At 36.0% G+C, this 23,473-nt stretch overlaps 1 protein-coding gene and 1 long non-coding RNA gene across 3 annotated transcripts; one reads left to right on the top strand and one right to left on the bottom strand.

The window, feature by feature from the left end:
* Positions 1 to 7,319: 7,319 nt before the first annotated feature.
* On the bottom strand, positions 7,320 to 8,797 carry LOC141503433 (WD repeat-containing protein 5-like). Its single transcript, XM_074208678.1, has one exon. It carries the CDS (start codon positions 8,649 to 8,651, stop codon positions 7,668 to 7,670), a length of 984 nt encoding a protein of 327 aa, XP_074064779.1. The 5' UTR covers positions 8,652 to 8,797; the 3' UTR covers positions 7,320 to 7,667.
* A 110-nt stretch (positions 8,798 to 8,907) lies between these two features.
* Positions 8,908 to 21,202, top strand: LOC141503432 (uncharacterized). 2 transcript variants are annotated; one of them, XR_012472843.1, is made up of 4 exons: positions 8,908 to 9,054; positions 18,103 to 18,332; positions 19,536 to 19,745; positions 20,735 to 21,202. It is a non-coding gene; the product is annotated as an uncharacterized LOC141503432 (long non-coding RNA). The 2 variants fall into 2 exon arrangements; XR_012472842.1 differs by lacking the exon at positions 20,735 to 21,202 and having other exon boundaries at positions 19,536 to 19,929.
* The last annotated feature ends 2,271 nt before the right edge of the window (positions 21,203 to 23,473 follow it).

The raw sequence follows: 23,473 nt of genomic DNA, 5'->3' as shown, positions 1-23,473 counted from the left end.
TTCTTCCTTCTCCTTTCCTTCTTTTTTCCTTCCTTCCTACATCCATTCTTCCTTATCTCCTTTTCTTCTTTACTTCCCTCCCTTTCCAGAATCACACCATTATATTTTAACATAGGCGATTGTTGAATGTATAAAAATTAATAGCTAAGAGCAAATAAAAGTTTATTGTTTTTAGATGTATAGAGTACTTACATAGTATCTCATTGAACCATACAACATATCTATGAGAAAAAAATGCAATTATTTACTCTCATTTTACAGATTATGAAACTGAGAATAGCAGATAGAGGTGCAGAGACTGTCTCTGGGTAAACAACTAGGAGTCATCTAATGCAGATTTGAATTCTAGTCTTTGTTATTCTAACACATTGCTGCTAAATTAGTTAAAACTCTAACTTCTACACCACTAAAAGTAAAAGTGAGAAAGTGGGGAAATTGTGAGACTGAAGTGTACAGTCATACCATTTTAAGTCTCATGCCATAAACACTGAAAAGCAACTTTAACCCCCCTCCCCCCACTAACATAAAACAAAACAATATTACACAGAAAAAAAACAAAACTTGATAGGGTCCAAAAACTTCTGGGAGTTTGGACTTGCCTCCAGGCTTAAGAGAATGTACAGGCTGTTATGATTTACAAAGAGAACACTCTGAGAGTAGTGGGCAGGATCATGTTCCCTGAGTCTGAATACCCTCTCCCTGGGCTTTTATGGAGTCCAATAGAAAAAGATATTTCAGGCATTATTGTGACTGTTCCTTCCAAGGCAACCTCCACAATCAGAGGAAGCATCTAAATGGAGTCCAGCATCTGAAAATCAAAAAGAGATGTTATGACCTCTACTGAGAAGCCACAGCCATCAGGTAGAAAACCAGAAGACCTTGTAGAAAGTTTCAAGAGATAGAATAGGGTGATTGATTCCAACTGTCAATTTCTCCATGTGGCATTTGTAGACTTGGAACAACTCACAGTCACGGTCCAAGGGGAGAAATTGTTCAGGGAGCAGGACATAGGGAAGGTGCCAGAGGCTGGGACTGAAGGCAGGATGGAGAAGTCAACCAAGGAGCAGAGGTCTGAGCAGGGTAACAGAACACATCAGCCAAACTGGTGGTCTTCCAACACTCACAAGATGACTGCCCATTTAGGATATGCCTCCATCCCTACAGGGCAATGTCTTTTGGTGGGTGGCTCTAGCAGTCCAAGGTTTCCTGTGGTTAAGAAGGAAAGGCACCTCTGTCCCTGCCATACAAGTTCTTCTAAACATCTGTTGACTGATGCTGAGCAAAGGGAGTAGAACCAAGTGAACAATGTCTGTATTAACAACATTATGCAGCAGAAAGAACTAGAAAGAGAAATCCCAAAGTAACTTCAAACAATATAAAATACCTGTGAGTCTATCTGCTAAGGCCAACACAAAAACTTCTTGAAAACAATTACAAAACAATTCTCACACAAATAAAATCAGATTTAAATAACTAGGCAAACATCAATGGCTCATGGATATGTCAAGCTAACATAATAAAAATGACAATTCTACCAAATCTAAACTGTTTAGTGCCCTACAAATCAAAATTCCAAAAAAAAAATACTTCAATGAGTTAGAAAATATTGTAATTAAATTCATATGGAGAAATTAAAAAGATGAGAATTTCCAAGGATTAAATGATGAAAAAGGTGCAAAAGAAGGTGGCTTAGTCTTACCAGATCTTAAATTATATTATAAAGTATCAGTCATAAAAATTGTCTGGTATTGGCTAAGAAATAGAGTGGTGGACCAGTGGAATAGACTAGGTGCAACAGAAGGAAATTATTATAGTAATCTGCTGTTTGATAAACCCAAAGATTCCAGCTATTGGGATAAAAACTCTCTCTTTGATAAAAACTGTTGGGAAAAATTGGAAGTTAGTATGGAAGAAATTTAGATTAGACCAACACCTCACACCCTATACCAAGATAAGATCAAAATGGATGCAGGATTTAGACATAAAAGACAATATCATAAGGAAACTAGAAGATCAAGGAGTAGTTTATCTGTCAGATTTATGGAAAGGGAAGTAGTTTATGACCACGAAAGAGATGGAGAACATCATTAAAAACAAACTATATAATTTGGATTACATTAAATTAAAAAGCTTTTGCACAGGCAAAACCACTATAACCAAGATCAAAAGAAATGTAGTAAACTGGGAGACAATTTTTACAGCTAGTTTTTCTAGCTTTCTAAAATATAGAGAGAATTGAGTCCAATATAAAAATATAAAATATATATAATATATATAAATATATATAATAAATATAAAATATATAAAATATATATAAAATATAAAAAAGCTATTCCCCAATTGACAAATGGTCAAATGATATGCAAAGGCAATTTAAAGCTGAGGAAATCAAAGTGATCCGTAGTCATAAGAAAAACTGCTCTAACTCATTACTTATTAGAGAAATACAAATTAAAACATCTCTGAGGTACCACCTCATACCTCTCAGACTGGACAATATGGCCAGAAAGGACAATGATCAATGTTGGAAGGAATGTGGGAAAATTCAGACACTAATACATTGCTGGTGGAGCTGTCGACTCATTCAACCTTTCTGGAATGCAGTTTGGAATTGTGCTAAAAAGGGAATCAAAATTTTGCATATCCTTTGGGTATGCACTATTGGGTCTATACCCTGAAGAGATTATGAAAAAGAGTAAAAAACATCACTTGTACAAAAATATTCATAGCAGCCTTGTTTGTGGTGGCAAAGAATTGGAAATTAAGTAAATGTCCTTCAACTGGGGAATGGCTTAACAAACTGTGGTATATGTAGGCCATGGAACACTATTGTTATATTAGAAACCAGGAGGGGAGGTAGGGTGAAGGCACAATTTCCCAGAAACTCCTTCTTCCCAAAACTCCAAAAGTCAACAAATTATGACTCTACCCAAAATTTAGAGGGGCAGAATCTATAGAAAAACTGAGTGATACACTTTCCCAGTCCAAGATAACTTAGAAGTTCTCGCAGAGAGGTGTGTTTCACCAGGACCAGGGGTTGGATAAAAGACAGGGCCACAGCACAACCCAGCCCAGTCCAGCCCAGCCCTGCCTAGGGATCACCAGGAACACCTTGAAGGGGCTGTGAGAGAACTGTGCTACTCCAGAATGATTATGGAGTGAGGAGCACCAGCCACAGAATATGCAGCAAATATCAGGGGAAACTAGCCTGCACCTCCAGACCACAGTCAACAGATGGTAAGGGGGTCAGGCGGAACTGCAGAAATCTCTCTGAGCTCCCTGTAAAAGGACTCTGCTTTTTGCCCACACTCAGATCCAGGTTCCTATTTGGCCTAGCATACTAACATAACAGCGATCCTCCTCACAGATCCAGGGTAGAGAAGAATGCCTGTGGTCATATATATATCAAAGCACAGTCAAGAGAGCATATGTTCTACAAGGAATAAAGGTCCCAGTGGGGTGTAGCAAAAAAAACAAAAAACAAAAAACAAAGCAGTGTCCCAATAATAGTCAAAAGCTCAGGAAGCACAACCAAACAAGGCACAGGCTGGAGAAATGAGTAAACAGAGAGAAAAAAGAAGAATGCCATTGAGATATACATCTATGATTCCAAGAATCCTCTTCAGTCTGAAGATGAGGAAGTACAAGTACCTGCATCTAAAGATGCCATGAAAAATGGAAGTTGGACTCAGGCTATAATAGAGCTTCAAAAAAGATTTTGAAAATCAAGTAAGGGAGATAGAAGAAAAATTGGGAAAAGAAATGAGAGAAATGTAGGAAAAACATGAAAAAAGATGTCAGCAGCTTAGTCAAAGAGATACAAAAAATTTCTGAAGAAAATAACATGTTAAAAACTAGCATAGGTCAAATGGATAAAACAGCTCAAAAAGTTACTGAGAAAAAGAATGCTTTAAGAAGCTGAATTGGCCAGATAGAAAAGGAGATAAGAAAGCTCTCTGAAGAAAACAATCCTTCAGATGTAGATGGAGCTAAAGGAAGCTGATGACTTTATTAGAGCTCAAGACACAATACTTCAACACTGAAAGAATGAAAAATTAGAAGAAAATGTGAAACATCTCATTGAAAACAACAACTCATGTCAGCTAGGTGGTCCAGTGGATAGAGCACTGGCCCTGAAGTCAGGAGTACCTGAGTTCAAATCTGGCCTCAGACACTTAATAATTACCTAGTTGTGTGGCTTTGGGCAAGCCACCTAACCCCATTGCCTTGCAAAAACCTAAAAAAAAAGAAAAAGAAAAAGAAAAAAAAAACAACTGATCTGGAAAACAGCTTCAGGAAAGATCATTTAAAAATTATTGGGATACCTCAAAGTCATGATCAGGAAAAGAGCCTTGACCTCATATTGAAAGGAATCCTACAGGAAAATTGCCCTGATACCCTAGAAGCAAAGGGCAAAATAGAAATTGAGAGAATCCACTGATCTCCCCCAGAAAAAAATCAACCCCCAGGAACTCCCAAATCAGAGGAAAAAAATATTACAAGCAGCCAGAAGGACACAATTCTAATACTGTGGAGCTGAAATCAGGATCACACAGGACTTAGCAGCAACTATATTAAGGGCCCATAGCACTTAGAATATAATATTCTGGAAGGCAAAAGAACTTGCAATGTAACCAAGAATCAACTATCCAGCAAAACTGAACATCCTCTCCCAGGGGAATAGATGGACTTTCAATGAACCAGGAGAATTTCAAACAGAGCTGAACTGAAAGTTTGACTTTCAAATACAGGACTCAGGTGAAGCATAGAGAGTGGAGGAGAAGGGTAAAATATGAGGGACTTAATGAAGATGAACTGCATGTATTCCTGCATAAAAAAATGATACTGATGACACTCATGTGAAACTTCCCATTTAATAGAACAGGTACAACGAGCTTTTATAGATGAAGCACAAGAGAGAGCTGAATCTGAAGATATAATAGATTGTAAAAATGGAAGAAATGGGTAAAAGGGAAATGCATTGGGAGTAAGAGAAAGAGAGGTGGAATAGGCTAAGATATTTTGTATGAAAGATATTTTGAGATTTTGCAATGATTTGGGAGATGGGAATGTTCACTCTCATAAGAAATGACTCAGAGAGGAAACAGCATACACACTCAATAGGGCATAGAAATCTGGAAGAAAAAGGAGAGAAGGGGGAAAGGGGGAAGGGAGGGGAATATGGGCTTGGGTCCTCTTGGCTCCAGGGTCAGTGATCAGTGTACTACACTATTCATCCACCCTATAGCACATTTAAGAAGAGGGATAGAGTGAAAGGAGAGAGAAAATATAATATATGGTAGTAGGGAAGAATGGATGGAGGGATTTACAATCAGCAACAGCAACCATACAAAAATATGGACGTAACTTTTGTGATGGACTTATAATAAAAAATATGATCCACCCAAGATAGAGCTGATGGTGTCAGAACACAAAATGAAACACATTTTTTTTCCTCTTTCCTTTATTTCTCATGAGGGTCTATATTTTGGGGGAAGGGGATATTTTGTTTACTATTAAATAAGAATATTTCAGTAATGTATAAAAATATCACTTGTAAAAAAATATTCATAGCATCTCTGTTCGTGGTGGCAAGGAACTGGAAATTAACATAAATGTCCTTCAATTGGGAAATGGCTTGACAAACTGTGGTCTATGTATGTGATTATCTATTGTTCTATTAGAAGCCAGAAGGGATGGGAATTCAGGGAAGCCTGGAAAGATTTGAATGGACTGATACTGAACGAGATGAGCAGAACCAGAGGAACTTTGTGTACCCTATCAGCAACATGGGGATGATGACCAATTTTAATGGACTTGCTCATTCCATAGTGCAACAATCAGGCACAATACTTTATTTTTCTTCCTTAGGGATATGATTTCTCTCTCATCACATTCAATTTGGATCAATGTATACCATGGAAACAATGTAACGATAACAGATTGACTTCTGTGGGGGTGGAGGGTGGGAAGCAAGATTGGGGGAAAAATTTAAAACTCAAAATAAATAAAATCTTTCTAAAAAAACAAAAACAAAAAAATAAACATTATGAGATGATCAACCTTGATGGAAGCAGCTCCTCTGTGCAGTTCAGAGAGGAGAGCTAGGTCAATAATCTTAGACCAGCTATAGATAATGTTATCCCCATCCAGAGGAAGAAAACCAAAACAAAATACACACACACACACACACACACACACACACACACACACACACACACACACTCATATGCATGCACAAAAACACCTAAATCTTCAGAATCTGAACATGTTATAAAAATTCTCTCTTATCTATCTTTTTCCCTTCATCCCAATTCGTCATACTGAAAATAACTAATCTGTAAATATGTTTATCAAAAATATATATGTACAATGTCTACCTGACATTTTGCTGCTGAGAGGAGAGGGATGGAAAGGGAGGGTAGAAGGAAATTTTGCAACTTAAGAATATACATGTGCATATGGATGAAAATTAATTAATTTTAAAAAAGAAAAAGAAAAAATAAACATCTGGTGAGAGATTTGATAGGGTATCTACCCCATTTCCTTAACTGCAATAAAAAGTGACAGCCTAGCAAGATGTGAAGACAAAAAAACTTTATGTTGCTTTAGTTCCTGTTCTTATTTCTAAAATTATTCATTTTTTTAGGTTTTTGCAAGGCAATGGGGTTAAGTAGCTTGCTCAAGGCCACACAGCTAGATAACTATTAAGTGTCTGAGGCAGAATTTGAACTCAGGCACTCCTGACTGCAGGGCCAGTGCTCTATCCACTGCACCACCTAGCTGCCCCTAAAATTTTTCATTTCTAGGAAAAAACTGTAAAAGTATCCTGCAAACTATAATCAGTAATATAGTAATAGTTTGAGAAAAATGAAGTATAAAATTTACCAAATAGCAATTTCCATTAAACATTCATAAAAATAATCAGTGAAATTATAATATAGACAACAATATATACTAGTTAAGTATAGGCAAGTTTTAACAATTATGCAAGTATGCAGGTTAAACTTTAAGTCTTTTTTTACAACTCTTTAAAACCCTAAATTGGAAAGAAGAGTTCAATCTGCAGAAGTTAAGGCTTAATATGTTTTGTTTTGAGTTCCCTACATCAATAAAATCACAGGCCTGTCTCTCTCCTCTGTACAAAAGACACACACGAAACAACTTCATAGAAGGCTAAAAGATATTAAACTATGAGGTCAATAAATTTTGATACAGAACCCTGTTTTACGGCAACACAACTTATACTGAAATGAAATTTATCCTTCCACTGGGAGGAAAAAAAACAAGTATAAATTCACTCTTGTGATTGATTAGATTTTATAATTGTTGGAATACACAAATTGGTTTACAGATGACAAAAAATGCTATCTTTTGACAGCATCTGGAAAATTGGGAAGAATGTCTTTTGAGGCCTTCTTTTAAGAACATCATATGTTTACCATTGATACGGCAGAAAACTAAAGAAAGGTGACTTTCTCAATTTTTCAACTTGCTGCCTCATCCTCATAATTATCTATAAATAAAAGGAAAATGGTGGGGACAAGGAGGAGGGTGGGGGAGGGAATTTTCCTTTAAGCCAAGAAACCTCTATCTCAAATAATCATCCTCTTTTGCATTTTTCAGGATGTAATTCTTGAGGGATTTTTTTTATAATATGAAGGAAATTAGTAGGCACTCTTCCACAGTTTTATTGTCTTATCTTTTTCTAAGGAAGCTGATGCAATGATGTTTTGTTTTGGGTGACAAGCTGTTGCAATCACTGTATCTGTGTGACCTTGCAATGTCTGCACAATCTCTTCTGTATCAATATCCCAAATGTAAATCAGATTGTCTTCTGACCCTGACACAAGTAGTTGTGGATTAGTCTCAGAAAAATTGGCAAAAATACAGTATTTTTCATTCTTATGGCCAGTATATGTCTTCACACAAATTCCTTTCCCATGGTCCCACACTCTAAGTGTATTGTCTAGAGTGGCAACAAGAATGTACTCTCCATTTGGAGTGAATTTCACAAAAGAAGCTGGAGGATTCTTATCATAATTAATTGTTCTAATATATTCGCATGTATCGATATCCCAGATTCGGCAGAGACCATCAAAACTGCTTGACGCCAGCAGAGCTCCAGTCCAATTACAATGAACAGCTGTAACAGGATCTGAATGAGCAGTTAGACACTTAATACACTTACCAGTTTCCACATTCCATATCCTCACACTTTGATCAAAAGAGCCTGAATAGATGAGATTGGCCTGGGGACTGAAGTTGCAGCAAAAGACGTAATGATTGTGGCCCCTCAAGGTTTTTTTGCATTTCCCTGGAAAACACTGCCATATTTTAAGTGTTTTATCATCTGAGGCAGACACAAGAAGTTGGGAATCTGATGACCAAGCAATGTCTGATATTCCCATTTTATGACCAGTTAGTTTTTTCAGATATTTCCCATCATATACTCCCCAAATTTTAATCTGTCTGTCAGCAGAAGAACTTGCTAACCATTGTCCATTGGGACTAAATTTGACTGCAGATATTGCTTTAGTGTGACCTTCTAGAGTGAACTGTAGCTGATAGTTGGGTTTTTCATGTTGAGACTTTGTCTCATTGGTAGCTAGTACTGCCTTGACTGTTTTCTTTGTTTTCTCTTCTGCCATAGTTCTGAAAGTCTCCTCTATTCAGCCAGGATTATGTTAAAGCTTCAGTTGTTCAGAAAGATGACAATAGGCCCTAGAAAGAACAATGATCAAGAATTGAAGGGGACTAAGGGAATCACAGCTACTCATACTCCTCCTTGACTTGTTTTACTCAGTCCTACTACTGCTTTCATTGGATATTCATTACCTATGGCTGTTTTTCATGTGCCATTGTGACAGCATCATAGGACATTCATCAGACTGGAGGGTGGTCAAAATCTTGCTAGGCAGAGAAGTCAAAATGGCAAGATCAAGAGATCAACAGGTATACTCTGATGTTTTGAAGCACTGGTATGCCATGGAAAGTTCCCAAGACTTGGAAGAAGTGAACCTGAATTTCCATTCTGATTTTTTTCTCACCTCTGTAAGTTTGAACAAATCATTCACTTTTCTAGGGAACTTAGTTCTGTTATATGTAACAGGAGATATTTGAAGAACCACTAAGATTTGTGCCACCCTTAAAGTGTAAGAGACATGTGGATCCACAGAGAGTAGAGAATCTGGAATTTGGTTCTTGCCAATTGTGTGACTATTTGGACTCCAATGAGTATCAATTTTGTCATTGGCAAAATGAGGACAAAAGCACATGTATTTTGAGGAAGTTAATAAGTAGCAAAGAACTAAAAAAATGTTCATTTTTGTTATTGTTATTGACCTTCAAAAACTAGTTCCAATAGGAATAGGGATAAAATCCCTGAATAAATGGGAGTCAAAAGAACTGGATTATTCTGGCTCTGCCTCTCATTGTGACCTCTAGCATTTCTCTGATACTAAATTCCACCCTTTGACAAATAAGGATATGAATCCTTATGATATCTAAAGCCTTTTTCAGCTCTAATATTCTAGGATTGTAACTGTCCCACAAATAAATATAACCCTTTTAGATAATTCACTCACTTTAGATCTGCAAATAGACCCCTTCATTTCAATTGTTCTGGCAGCAATCTAGGCAAATGCTAAAAGATGGCAGTGTCATTCATTCCAACAATTCTTTCTTTGGATAAAGATAAGACATGAAGAATTTAACAATTAAACAAGTTGGCAGCATGGATTAAAAGTGGCCACTGAGGGGCAGCTAGGTGGCACAGTGGATAGAACACTGGCCCTGGAGTCAGGATTACCTGAGTTCAAATCCAGCATTTAATAATTACCCAGCTGTGTGGCCTTGGGCAAACCACTTAACCCCATTGCCTTGCAAAAACTAAAAACAAAAAAAACAAAAAAACAAAAACCAAAAAACTAATCAAAACAGAAAGGGGTCACTGAGACAAGTGAACTGAAGGCATAAGGATGCGAGAGTCAGCCCCGATAGAGTACCAAGACTTAAATGTTAAATGTTCAGTGGGAGTTTTCATATCATAGAGAGTGACTAATGCTACAAAGCAGGACTTGATTTATTTTTTTGTTGATTGTCCAACACTTAGGAAATTGATGGAGATAATGGTATTAATGTAAATTAAACTTTTAAATTGCATAATACACATATATACTATATTTTTATCTAAAATGTATGTAAATTTATACAAATAAATATTTGTATATAAGCAAATAAGTCTATGTCCATATGTGTGTATTTGTATACATATATACCCAGAGGTTTTTGTTTAAATTGCTTCTCCTAATCATATTTAGCAGACTACACCTAGTTAGAGAAGATATATATATATATATATATATATATATATATATATATATACAAGTTTTCCCTTTTTATAAGTCATCAAGACTCTCTTGGAAAAGGAAATGGCAAACCACTCAAGTATATTTCCCAAGAAAACCCCAAATGTGAACATAACTGAAAAACAATTGAATGATAATATGTCTATATTTGTAGACAGACAAATGAGAATATATATACAGCTTCAAGTGCATATAGATATACATGTTCATTTGGATGAATATGTGGATGGGGCTGAGGAGTACTATGCAATGGTGGGAATAAAGAAGATGGCTTGCAAATAATGAGTAGGAAATGTCTTAGAAGCCTGGTTCCCATCAAGATAAAGTGGAAACCTCATGCCTAAAATCACAAAGTTGTCTTCAATAAACAATCTGATAAGAAAAATGAAACTAAGAAAAAATAAAGTTCCTTATAGTCCCAGGAAAATGCAGTTAGTATGTCTGAGGCCGGAATTGAAACAGGTTTTTTTGCATCCAAATCAAATATTATATCCCCTGTATTATACTTTGACCACAAATAGGAAAACTACTGTCAGTACAATCATGATAACTGTTTTCATGGAGGCAGACACATATTGCATTTGGAAAGTTGGGTGAAAAATCTAGGTCATCTATTTAATGTCAATTAATCACTATGGATCTTTATAAAATGAGTTGGTAAAACAATCCTATTTTTTTTTTTTAGAATTTTGCAAGGAAAATGGGATAAGTGGCTTTCTCAAGCCCACACAGCTATGTAATTATTCAGTGTCTGAGGTTGGATTTGAACTCAGGTACTCCTGACTCCTGGGCTGGTGCTCTATCCACTGTGCCACCTAGCCACCCCTGAAAATCCTATTTCTAATGTACTTTATATTACATTACATTTTAAATATTATGAAATCCTCATTATTCTCATTGCAGATAATCATCCACTTCTTGTTCATACATGTACAAACAAATCAATTTGCTATATTCTAAATGAGAAGAATAGCATGATACTTGCATTATAGAATTATGAGAATGAAAGAAGAAAAAAATTGGAAAACATATAAACATCCTGTATGGGAATATTACTGGCAAGCTATTTATATATTCATGACAAGTGTTTCTATTTTAATATGTTTGCTTACATGGAATGCAAATTTTAATTTAATGACAGACTGCATAATTATGCCTTCATTTGTATAGATTGTAATGTTGCTGCTGAATAAATGAAATAAAAAACCTTTTAATTTCCGTTCCAATTTTTAATTTAAATCAATGATAAACAGCAATAGTTTCTTTGAAACAATGTTAATTAATATTCAGTAGGTTGAATCAAGTTTTGAAAGGCTAGTGTGAGTCACATATAGTTTTCATAATTGAGTAGAACAAACACAATAGAAAAAGGATTGATATACCAATCAAAGAAGGAGAGATCCCATCTAGTTCCTCCAAATGTTTTTTTTAAAGAGGAAAAGTGGAATTTTCTTATGCTGTGTGCATCTACAAAAGGATACTGTTGAACCATCTATAATCCCATCATTATCTTCAATGTTTTAAAGTTAATGTTATAGCTCACACATATTGAGCATTTGTTTTTTAAAGTACTTACCCCATAGTGACCGCATAAATTATCAAGGACAAATATTAGACTATATATTTGGTGTATAAATATCTGATTCTCAGAAAAGCAAATTAATGTCTCAAGATCATAATAGATACTAGAACCCAAGTCTTTTGATTTTGAGTCTATTGCTTAAGTACTTATATAATTGAAATGGAAATATTTTGCCCCATTTGCTAAAAGAAATTTCTGTTACTGGGATTTCAGCACATTGGTCTTGTATTGACCCATTGTGCCTCTGGAGAATTATAGGGGGATCAGGATGGAAAATAAAGTCACATCCTTTGATCTCTGGAGATTGAGTGAAATAATAGTAAACTGAAACTAACCCTAAAACCCAAATTCCAAAGGAATAGTAATGTTTTCATCCCAATGACCTCAGTCATTATCCTGGAATGTGAAAACATCATCACTACATAAATGAAACCTGAAAACTGTTCTTTCAGATACTATAGTCGTGAAGACTTAGAAAATGAAAATTTGTCATCAAAGAACTCAGCACTATCCCGTGATTCAATGGAAAAAAGGTTATCATTTTCTCAGTGAAAAATGATATTAAAGAATAATCATCTTTTGCTTTGCCTCGGTACCCTAAGGACCATGTGACTTTCTATCTGACTTATAACTGAAAACTTCCATATATGTTTTAATAGAACATGAGATTCTGTGAGCAGGAACTGTCTTTTCTATTTGTAACCCTAGGGTTATTTAGTGATCACTTAGTAGGTGATCAATATATGCTTCATTCATTCTGTCAATTAGTTTTTGGAAAGGAATATTTACTTTAAAGAAAAAGGGAGAACAAAATTATACCAATTTCCCCAACACCTAAGGGTATACTTTACAATTCTACCTCTAACAGGAATGGACTCAAAACTCAATCAATTTCTATCTGAGAGTGTGACTCCCACAAATTTAATGTCTAGATTCGTGTTCAATTAATACTTGAATCCTGCCTATTCCTACTTATTGTTTTGGGTGCTAATACTCCATGTATGCAAAGTCCAAGATGTAGAAAGGGCTGCCCTTTTGAAATACAAGACAATAGAGGCGTAAATCTTTTCACCTAAATCTGCAAAGAACAAGTAGATAAGCCAAGGACCTGTCATTTTTTTTTTCAAGGAAAATGGGGTTAAGTGGCTTGCCCAAGGTTACACAGCTAGGTAATTATTAAGTGTATGAGACCAGATTTCAACCCAGGTACTCCTGACTCCAGGGCCAGTGCTTTATCCACTGTACCACCTAGCTGCCCCCAAGGTGCCTGTCATTTCTAAGGACCACATAAACTGACAGGGGAGAGAAGGCCCCAAGACCTCCTTACTTATAGAATGGTTTCTCATTGGTCTATGAGTAAAAAAATAGTCACTGAAACTCCCCTAGATCTGTGAAGTAGATGTAGTGTGTTTGTGTTTGTGTGTGTGTGTGTGTGTGTGTGTGTGTGTATGCAAATGTGTGTGTGCGCATGTGTGTGTTGACTTTGGGAAGAAACCTCCAATTCTGACTATGTTGTAATTTATGTTTCTCCTAATCACACGTTTAGCCCACTAGAACTAGTTATAGAAAGTCTACATATATTGCACAAGTTTACCACTTTTATAAGTCATCAAGACTGTCTTGGAAGCAGACTGCCCTGTGTATTTCCATAGGGAGAGACACCATTAATAGCACACTGATGTGACAGTCCTTCACACCATGTTCCCCTCCTATCAGTAAATTTTTAGCAAGATGATCACTGAATTACATCTACTTTAGGGCATTACTTGTTCCTGGGTTATATACTTTAATATATATATATATATATATATATATATATATATATATATATATATATATACATATACTTGTATACTTTGTATATACCTATACTTAACAATATATATACTTGAATGGAGTAAAAATATTTATAGTCTGTAGTCCTTCAAATAAAAACTCAATTAAATAAAATAAACATATAACATTTAAATGTTCCATAACTGCAGACATTGTGGAGACTACAGTCTTAAGAAACAAAAAAGTGTAATAAGTGAATTATTAGATTTAATAACAATAGCTTATATTTATATGATTTTTAAGGTTTGCAAACTCTTTTTATAAAAATTCATCTATCTTTGCATCAAGGAAGTAGGTAATATAATCAACTCCCAATTTAGAAATGAGGAAAATGAGACTGACAGAAATTAAATGCTTTGCCTGGGGTCACAGAGAGAATTAGAAATTATTTAAGACTGAATATGTACTCAGGATTTCCTCACTCCAGTTCTCAATTCATAATGCCATCTCTGGTACAAAAATAGCAAAATTCTTTATATTTACCCACTGGGGATATTGTTAAAGGATTCTTAAATGAAGTGTTAGTTTTGGGCTTTCAATAATGAGTCAGAATTCAACAAAAATAGAAAGAGAGGGGGGCAGCTAGGTGACACAGTGGATAGAACATCAGCCCTGGACCAAGGAGGACTTGAGTTCAAATCCAGACTCAGACACTTAATAATTACCTAGCTGGTGACCTTCATGTTTTCAATGTATGATTTTCACAGGCTAAACATTGCATTAAAAAAACCAAACAAATCCAAAACAAAATTTGGTTTAAGTCACTAAAACCAGATATTATGTTGCAGATAGAGTATTTTTTACTGGGTACTAGAAAGGCAGTGAACTAGGGAAATATATATATATATATATATATATATATATATATATATATATATATATATATAGAGAGAGAGAGAGAGAGAGAGAGACAGAGAGACAGAGAGAGACAGAGAGACAGAGACAGTGATAGAGATAGAGATAGAGATGGAGACGATAGGGAGATGGAGACAGAGATGGAGATGGAGATGGATATAGATATGGATATAGATAATAGGTAGATATAGATAGTTTAGATATATATAGATTAGATATAGATATAGATAGAGCTAGAGATAGAGATAGAGATAGAGATAGACATAGAGATAGAGATAGAGATAGAGATATAGATGCATGTATATTTTAAAAATGACTCAAGCATTAAAAATAATTGCAAATGTTGACTTTTATGATCCACAATTGTTATTGATTGGAAGATAGTAATGGATTATAGATTTAAATTGGTTCTTATGCCCAACTGAGTCTCTCAAACAGCCACTAGAAAACAAGGAAAAGTAATTTTATTTTTAATAATGGAACAAAAAGCAAAAGAGTCCTCTAGTCTATTGAACAGGAAGGAGAAACAGAACAGATGCAAGAATTTTTGACTTTCCTGACCACTAGGGAGGGAGTAAAGTGAACAGTATTTCCTCTTATGTCTATTAAGAACAGAAAAGGAATCTAAGAAGAAAGCTCAGTTCACTTATGTTTTTAAGCCCTATTACAATTGTCTATTTGATCAGGTCCCAGATTACTTTCTTGTCATGTTCTTTTTTATTAGACATGTCTTAGATCAGAAAACTTTGAGCTTTAAAAATACTGAATAGCCATCTTCTTTCTCAACCCCCTTGAGCAGAACATCAGTGCTGGGCAAAGAAAGGTTATGAAGGACAAGTAACAGCCAGAATTAATGGTTATAAACTCTAAGGAAAAACTAGGGAGCATAATAAAAATATGCACATATATTATCCTCCTCCTGGGAGGCTGGCTTTGGAAAGCTGATCACTAACATTCAATTCAGGCTTTAAGGCACCATTGGCTTAGAAAGAATTGTCTGTTGGGTTTTTGCTTTTCTTGCTAACTGGCTGTCAATCAGCTTTCCATGCTATGGTGATATTAAGAGTTAGCTAATTGAAATGGTTCTGGACCCATTGCCAAGTCATTTCCCAACTCTATGTCTTTACAGCTGCTGAGGCAGATCTGAGGGTAAGACTTGTCATTGGACAACAGCTCCTTCAATACAATGAGATTTGTTCCATACTAATCACCCTTATTGTGGAGAGTTCCACCAGAAGGCAGTCCCAGTGACATTTTTGCTGAAAAGGGAGTTTGAGGAAGTCTTGACTGACAAGTTAGTTCTCTGTGTACAGGAGTTGTTTGGAGTGAGAGAGAGAGAGTGCTCTGAAAACTCTGTTAGTCACAAGAACAGTATATCTAGCATTAAATACCACATGAGAAATTTCCTCTCCATCTACTATGACTGAGGTGGGTCATAAAGACGTTGTGCCATATTCTCCAAAAGCATAGGAATAACTGAATTAAGTAGCTAGTGAGTGAGCAATAAAAATTAGTAAAATTGGGAAGCTACCAAATGACAGAAGCTTCCTTCCTATCACTTCCCTTTCATCCAAGTTGCTCTATTACATCTTCCCCAGTTCAGTGTTCTGTCCACCTACCTGCTCCATCTCCATTTTACAGATGAGAAAATGGAGAACCAAAGAGATAAAGGATTATTTTTTCACTAGAGGTTCCAGGACAGGAAGTGATGGAGTTGAATTTAAATGAATGTCTTCTAATTTTTGGCAAACCTAATACATGAAAACTTGTTAAGTCTTTGATATAAAAAGTGCTACAATAAAGATTACTATGAACCTTGACAGCATTATATTCATAGATGAGAAATAGATATAATGGCACAAAGAAAGGCTGGGTAGAAATTAATGGACAAAAAATCTTCAGGGGTGTTAGCCCAAGAATTAAAGAAAACTCACAAGAGTGACATCATAAGCCATCATAATGAGAAATAATTCTATGAGGATGACAATGGGAGTTCGATTAGAGACCAATTTAGATGCTCAAGAAACTCATTCCCAAGTACTGTTGTTAATATGTTACTTTTTGATTTATTTTGTTCCATATGCACATGTTTATTTTTAAATTACAAAATTTCCTTCCACCCTTCCTTCCCACCCCACTCTCTTCAATGGAGGAGATGTATGTACAGACTTTTGATAAACATGATTACAGATTAGTCATTTTTGGTATGAGGAATTAGGATTAAGTGAAAGAGATACATAAGAGACTATTATAAAGTGTTCATCAGATGTTTTTATCTCTCCATGGGGATTACATTGTCCATAATCTGTTGAACACAGTTGTCAATACGCTATTTTTAATATCACCTGAAGTTTCCTAATTATCCTTCTCCCTAAACCTAGAAAATTATTTGTTATATATAACAAAGAGTTTTTCAAAAGACAAAAAAAGTCAAAAAAAGTAGCCAAGCAATTAAACAGTGCTGTACCTCTACAATTTTTTTTTTTAAAAAGAGAAAAATGAAACATCCATGTCTCTTTTTTTGGGTCCAAGTTTAGTCCTCATTTTTTAACATTCAGGTACATTTTTTTATTCACAAAATAAGAAAACATAATTATTAAGAGGGACCACATTGGCCTTATAGTCCAATACATACATAAAATAAATCTTACTTATAGCATATTGGATATTTGATTGTTCAATCTTCCCTAAAAGACACCAATGAGGAAGAATATATCACCTATTGAAGAGGCATATTCCACTATTAAGAAATATTAGAAAGAGTGTTTTGGTTTTTTTTAATTTTTTTTCATGATATCTAGCCTAATTCTGTGATCAATCTGTTATCAATCAAACAAAAGAAATCCATTCCCTCTTCCAAATAAGGTCTTCAAGTATTTGAAAATAGCACTTTTTTTTCATTCTGGACATGCTTAGTTTTTTGAACTAAGACCATATATAGAATCATCACATAACATAGTTACAAAGCCCTTGGGGGGGGCTAGGTGGCACAGTGGATAAAAGCACTGGCCCTGGAGTCAGGAGTACCTGGGTTCAAATCCGGTCTCAGATACTTAATAAGTACCTAGCTGTGTGGCCTTGGGCAAGCCACTTAACCCCATTTGCCTAAAAAAAAAAATAAAATAAGAATTACGTTTATATGTAGGAAATGTTAATATGTTAAGGGGGCGGCTAGGTGGAGCAGTGGATAAAAGCACTGGCCCTGGAGTCAGGAGTACCTGGGTTCAAATCCGGTCTCAGACACTTAATAATTACCTAGCTGTGTGGCCTTGGGCAAGCCACTTAACCCCATTTGCCTTGCAAAGACAAAAAAACAAAAACAAACAAACAAAAAAAAAAAACAAAGCCCTTCCCCATCCTAGTTGTTCCCACTATGGCATCCACATGAGGTTTTACAAGGAATATAGTGAGATTACTTAATGGTTTGGGTAACTATGGTCTTGTCTTCTTCCTTTACAGAAAAGGAACCCAAAAGCTTTGAAGGGTTAAAATGATTTCAGACTTCATATCTTTGCATTGGCATCCTAGCATCCTTCTGAAGACTGCATTGACTGGTAGCATTGTCTGTATTCAGAGACAACAGTGAATGATGTGATGAAAAAAAGGCAAATTAAAAGTTCTACAGGAAGTTTAGTAGAAAAAACACCATGTCTATAAGATATGTCATGAGTACTCCCAATAAAGAACAGGTAAATATATGTGTGTGTGTATATATATGTATATGTATATGTACATGTATATGTATGTATATGTGTATGTGTATATGTATATGTATATGTATATGTATATGTATATGTATATGTATATGTATATGTATATCCAGTACTGTGAGATGCCACATTTGTTCTCTGAGATTAAGATCGCCTTTTTGCATTTTGTTTTCTTTATATGCTGATAGAAAAACAGCAACATCTTTTTAGGGACAGGATGGAAGAGCATGTTTTATATCAATAATCTACCCTAGTAAAGACTCAGTTTTTTTTTTATTGGTTCATTTTCCCCTGGTTGCATGTAAAAACAAATTTTGACGTTCATTTTTAAAACTTTGAGTTCTGAATTCTCCTTTCCTTCCATCCCATTCCCCTTCATTGAGAAAGTTATTTGATATAGGTTAAAATGTATAGTTATGTAAAACATTTCCATAATAAGCATGTTGTAAAAGTAAACATAGTACCCCTCCAAAAGAAACTAAAGAGAAATAAAGTAAAAAAGAAAGTATGCTTCAATCTGTATTCAGACACAATCAGCTCTGTCTTTGAGATGGATAGTATTCATTTTCTCTTTGTCTTATTAGCCAATCTAATTGGTATAAGGCAGTACCTCAGAATTGCTCTAATTTGCATTTCTCTAATCAATAGTGAGTTAGTACATTTTTTTCTTTTAATATGGGCATAGACAGCAATGATAGCTACATCTGGAAACTATTTATATGTTTTGATCATTTAGCAATTGGTGAATGGCTGTTATTTTTTTATAAATTTGACTAAGTGCTCTATTTTAATTAATAATATACTTACCAGAGAAACTTGATTCAATGTTTTTTTCCCCCACAGTTACTATTGGTAACTGTATTTCCCTCCATCTTATTTCCTGTACCGTCTTTATTCTAAAATCTCTTTTCTTTTACCCTGTTCTTCCTCAAAAGTCTTTTGCATCTGACTATGCCCACAATGTTCCCTCCGTTCTATAGTATCCCCCAGCCCTGCTTTCTCCCATCTCCTTCTTCTTCTACATTTCTCTAGGGTAGGATAGTTTTGATACACAATTGAGTACGTATGTTATTCCCTCTCTAAGCTAATTTTGATGAAAGTATGGTTCCCTCAACTTCCCCCCTTTCCCATTCCACTACAAAAAGCTTTTTTGTTTCTCTTTTTGTTTTTTGCCTTTTGTAGAGTCCCACTTCTGAACTCCTTTATCTTTCCGGGGTGAGCATTGGAGGAGCCTGAGACAAGGAAGACAAAGGAGACAAGTTTTCCATCAAGATCTCCAAGTGCTCCCTTTATTCACTAAAACACCAGTGCCTAAATATCTTCCCAGTCTCTAATCCACTCCCTCTCCCAAGGAACTTAGTAGAACAAGGCTCTGATGTTCAAAGATACCAGGTGAAGATAATTTACAATGTTCCCATATACAACAGTTCCCAACATATCCCCCTTCTTGTTTTTGAAACAAAATTATTACATAATGAATGCCATACAAATTGTAAACAAATGTTCAAAAATAGAATACACAAATGTCCATTTAACAATAGTAAAACCAATCTTCCCAAATTCCTTGAAATACATTTTTCCCCAACTTAAAAAGGATTACAGAGTTTTTCTTTCGCCAACTAAAAACCTTTCAAAGCAATCAAATTCAAAATACAAACTAAAAGGCATAACATTAAACTTTACCTGTTTCAGATTTTAGACACTAACACACTCTCAACAACAGAAAAAAATTCTTTTGTATGTCAAATTTATCAAAGTGAGATTGTTGGACACCCCGGCCAGCACCAAAATCTCAAAATATGGAAACTTTTCCCCATTTCTTCAGGACAGTGGAGAGATGTAAAAAACTTCCTATTGATTATTAAATACACATATATACACACACATAACCAATCAAGAACAGTCAACAGAAATATAAACCATAGGCACAGACTTCATTTGAAAGACAAAATCCAAATTTCCCAGTCCCAGATAAAAATCTTCTTCCCATTTTTCTTAACTAATTAAACCACGAGGCTTCTTAATCAATAACCTACTGAAAAACATAATCATTGCCCAACCCCCCCCTCCCCGAAATAGGAAAAAGGTACGGGGGTCCCTTGATTTCTAAAATAAGTTTTTGGAGGGGTCTTGTCGTTGTAGCAAAGTCTGCATTAGCTTTGAGACACAAGTTTGAGTGTTGAAGTTCCAAAAGGGAAGCTTTCCCTTCTCCCTCCCTGCTCCATCTGTAGAGGGTGGGAAAGGCAGCGAATGAGAGAGAGCATTTGAAATCACCTAAGGGGTTAACACCAGGACAACCTGGACTTGTGGCACCTGGTGAACAGTAGCCATCACCATAACAAACTGTCCAACAGCATGTGACACTTTTGCTCTCAAAACAGGAAGCCACAGCCTTCTGCTGCTGGAGCAACCACAGAATTGTGCCCACTTGTAGGCTGAAAAGTGAAACGCGCCTTGTCTTCTGGAGTGAGACTCATCTTGTGAGTCAAAGGTTGCATCAGTGTCAGACTCTGCGGCAACCTTGAGAAGTCTCTAAAGTTGCCCAGTTTGAATCGTGCTTAATGCTCATGAACCAATCAGGATGGCAGCCATGGCCAAAAGGAGCAGCACATACACCCCCCACATCCAGTAAATTGTGCTGGTGTGGACTCCTGCTGAGCAGCAAGCTTCATCCCCTGTGACACTACCTCAGAGATTCCACTTCTGTTGATTCCTCAATGTTGAATTCTTATCACTGTTGCTGGCTATGGGACTGGCACTCAGAAGAGGACTACTGTTTGAGGAAGCTCGGTCCCCCTGCGGTGCTACCTCAGAGACTTCACTTTACAACTCAACAGCAACCCCAATCAGAGAATCTGTGCTAATTCTTGTCCCTAATTGATATAATCTTTCTCTTCACCATAATTTTGTAGGGAGTCCTTCAACTATGAAAGGAGTGACAATCCCTGCTTTATCTTCTTTTCTCCCTTTCAGTGGTTGACAAGAAATTTCTGTTTCCTGTCTACCTCCAGTGTCTTCTAGGTTAGTATCAACAACCTTCTTAGGTCAAGTGTATGGTTAGTTTTTGAATGGGGAACACAGTCTGATATGCCCCAGTGTCATTCAGGACTAGGAAAGCAATTTCTTCTATTTCGATAACACAAAGAGGTTTTTCTGAAGAAATCGTAGTTGTAAACATAATTTTATTGTGGTTTCTCTGTTTTGACACCTTTTCCAACTCACTTTCCTTGCTATTTATACCAGATCTTGAAAAAACTTGTAACTGAGCTATGTATTAGTTCTCATTTATGTAGCTATCATCATCATTAGCATTCATTATTGCAATAGAGAAAATTTCCCCACTCACGTACTTGACTAAAGGTATAATGTTAGTATGCTCTGGATTAGGTGGAGCCAAAATGATTGCAAACTCCTCATTCATTAATTGTAAAGAGTGAAGTGAAAAAAGTTCCCAGAACTTTTTACTGTCAATAGTTTGATATGGGTTGGCTTGCTGCCAAAGCTGCATACTGGGTTTTTTTGGATTCTATCTCCTGCTGATCTTGAACTGTTATACCCCATGATTTCTTTTGATTGGCACATGGGAGATGACCCCTTTTTCTATTTAAATGTCCTTGTCTACATTCTGTTGCCCAGTGTCCTGCTTTTTCAAATTTTGGGCATGGAGTTTTAGGATGACCTGCCCTGACCTTTCTGGGTTTAACTCCTTGGGCACTCCAACAATCTTTCTTTAAATGTCCAGGTTTTCCACAAACAAAGCAAGTCCATCTCTCTTTATTTCTAATGTGCATAATAGTAAATGCCTCTGTCATTAATTATGCATGATACACCTGTTTTCCTACTCTGTCATATCATTGTATCATTTTCTCAATGGTGGCATCCTTCTTAAGCCAACAATTGCTTTCTGACAATCAGCATTTGCACTAGCCCATGCTAATTGTTTTTATTAATGCATCAATTCCTGCTATATCTCCTAAATTTCTTTCTACTGTTTCCTGTAATTGGACAAAAAAATCTACAAAAGCCTCACCATTTCTTTGTCTAATCAGTGAAAATGGTTCTTTATTATTTTGTGTTGGAATATGTCCCCAAACATTCTTTACACAGGTAGCAATTCTTTCTTATGTCTCTAACCCATAATATAGTTGATCTGTATTGTTGAAAAACTGACCAGTGTCACTTCACTGTTCATAATATGTGGTGGCATTGGAGCCTTGTGCATGCTTCAAGGACACCTATCTACATTGCTCTACTAACTCTGTCCAGGTGATAAACCTACTATAACTATATTCTTCCAATCATTAGGGGTTAATAAGGAGTATACAAGAGTATCCAATTGTAGCCAGACAAAAGGTGATCTTGCCCCACATGCCCCACTGTCTTCTTTAAATCTCTGACTGCTTTTATTTCTAGTGGCTTATATCTTCATCTAAAGTTTCCTGGATTAAAAGGATCTGGCTCCTCAATAACAGGATGTAACTGAAACTCAGGTCATAGATCCATCAAACTGTCTCCCTGATATTTTTCCTTTTCGAAGGTCTTTTGTACTGCTGAAATCTCATCCCTAGGTGCTGTAGGGCCGATCATAGACTTTTCATAATAATACATTTTTATTTTGTCTGCCTCAGACCATGGAGTAAAATGCACTTTGACTTTACCGTCGCTTTCCTCCACACTTCCTTGTTCCAGTTTCCTTAACGATGGTGAGCTTTTTACTTTCTTCAGAGTCCTCTGCTCTGAGTTGTGGCCTGGTTCCTTTGCTTATATCTGCTATGTCCTTCTGGACTTTACTCAGATAATACCACCTTTATTGTCCCTGTTTGGGCGCCAATATGTAGAGTCCCACTTCTGGACTCCCTTATCTTTCCCAGGCAAGCATGGGAGGGGCAGGAGACAAGGAAGACAAAGGAGACAAATACTCCATCAAAATCTCCAAGTCCTTTGTTTATACACCAAAACATCAGTGCCTAAATATCTTTCCAGTATCTAATTCACTCCCACTCCCATGGCACTTAGTAGAACAAGGCTCTGATGTTCAAAGACACCAGATGAAGATAATGTACCATGTTCCCATACACAACAGTTCCCAACAGACTCTGATGTGAAAACCTTATCCCATT

This window comes from Macrotis lagotis, chromosome X, assembly GCF_037893015.1.
Source record: "Macrotis lagotis isolate mMagLag1 chromosome X, bilby.v1.9.chrom.fasta, whole genome shotgun sequence".
Taxonomy (NCBI): Eukaryota; Metazoa; Chordata; class Mammalia; order Peramelemorphia; family Peramelidae; genus Macrotis; species Macrotis lagotis.
This window is presented reverse-complemented; position numbering and strand designations above follow the sequence as displayed.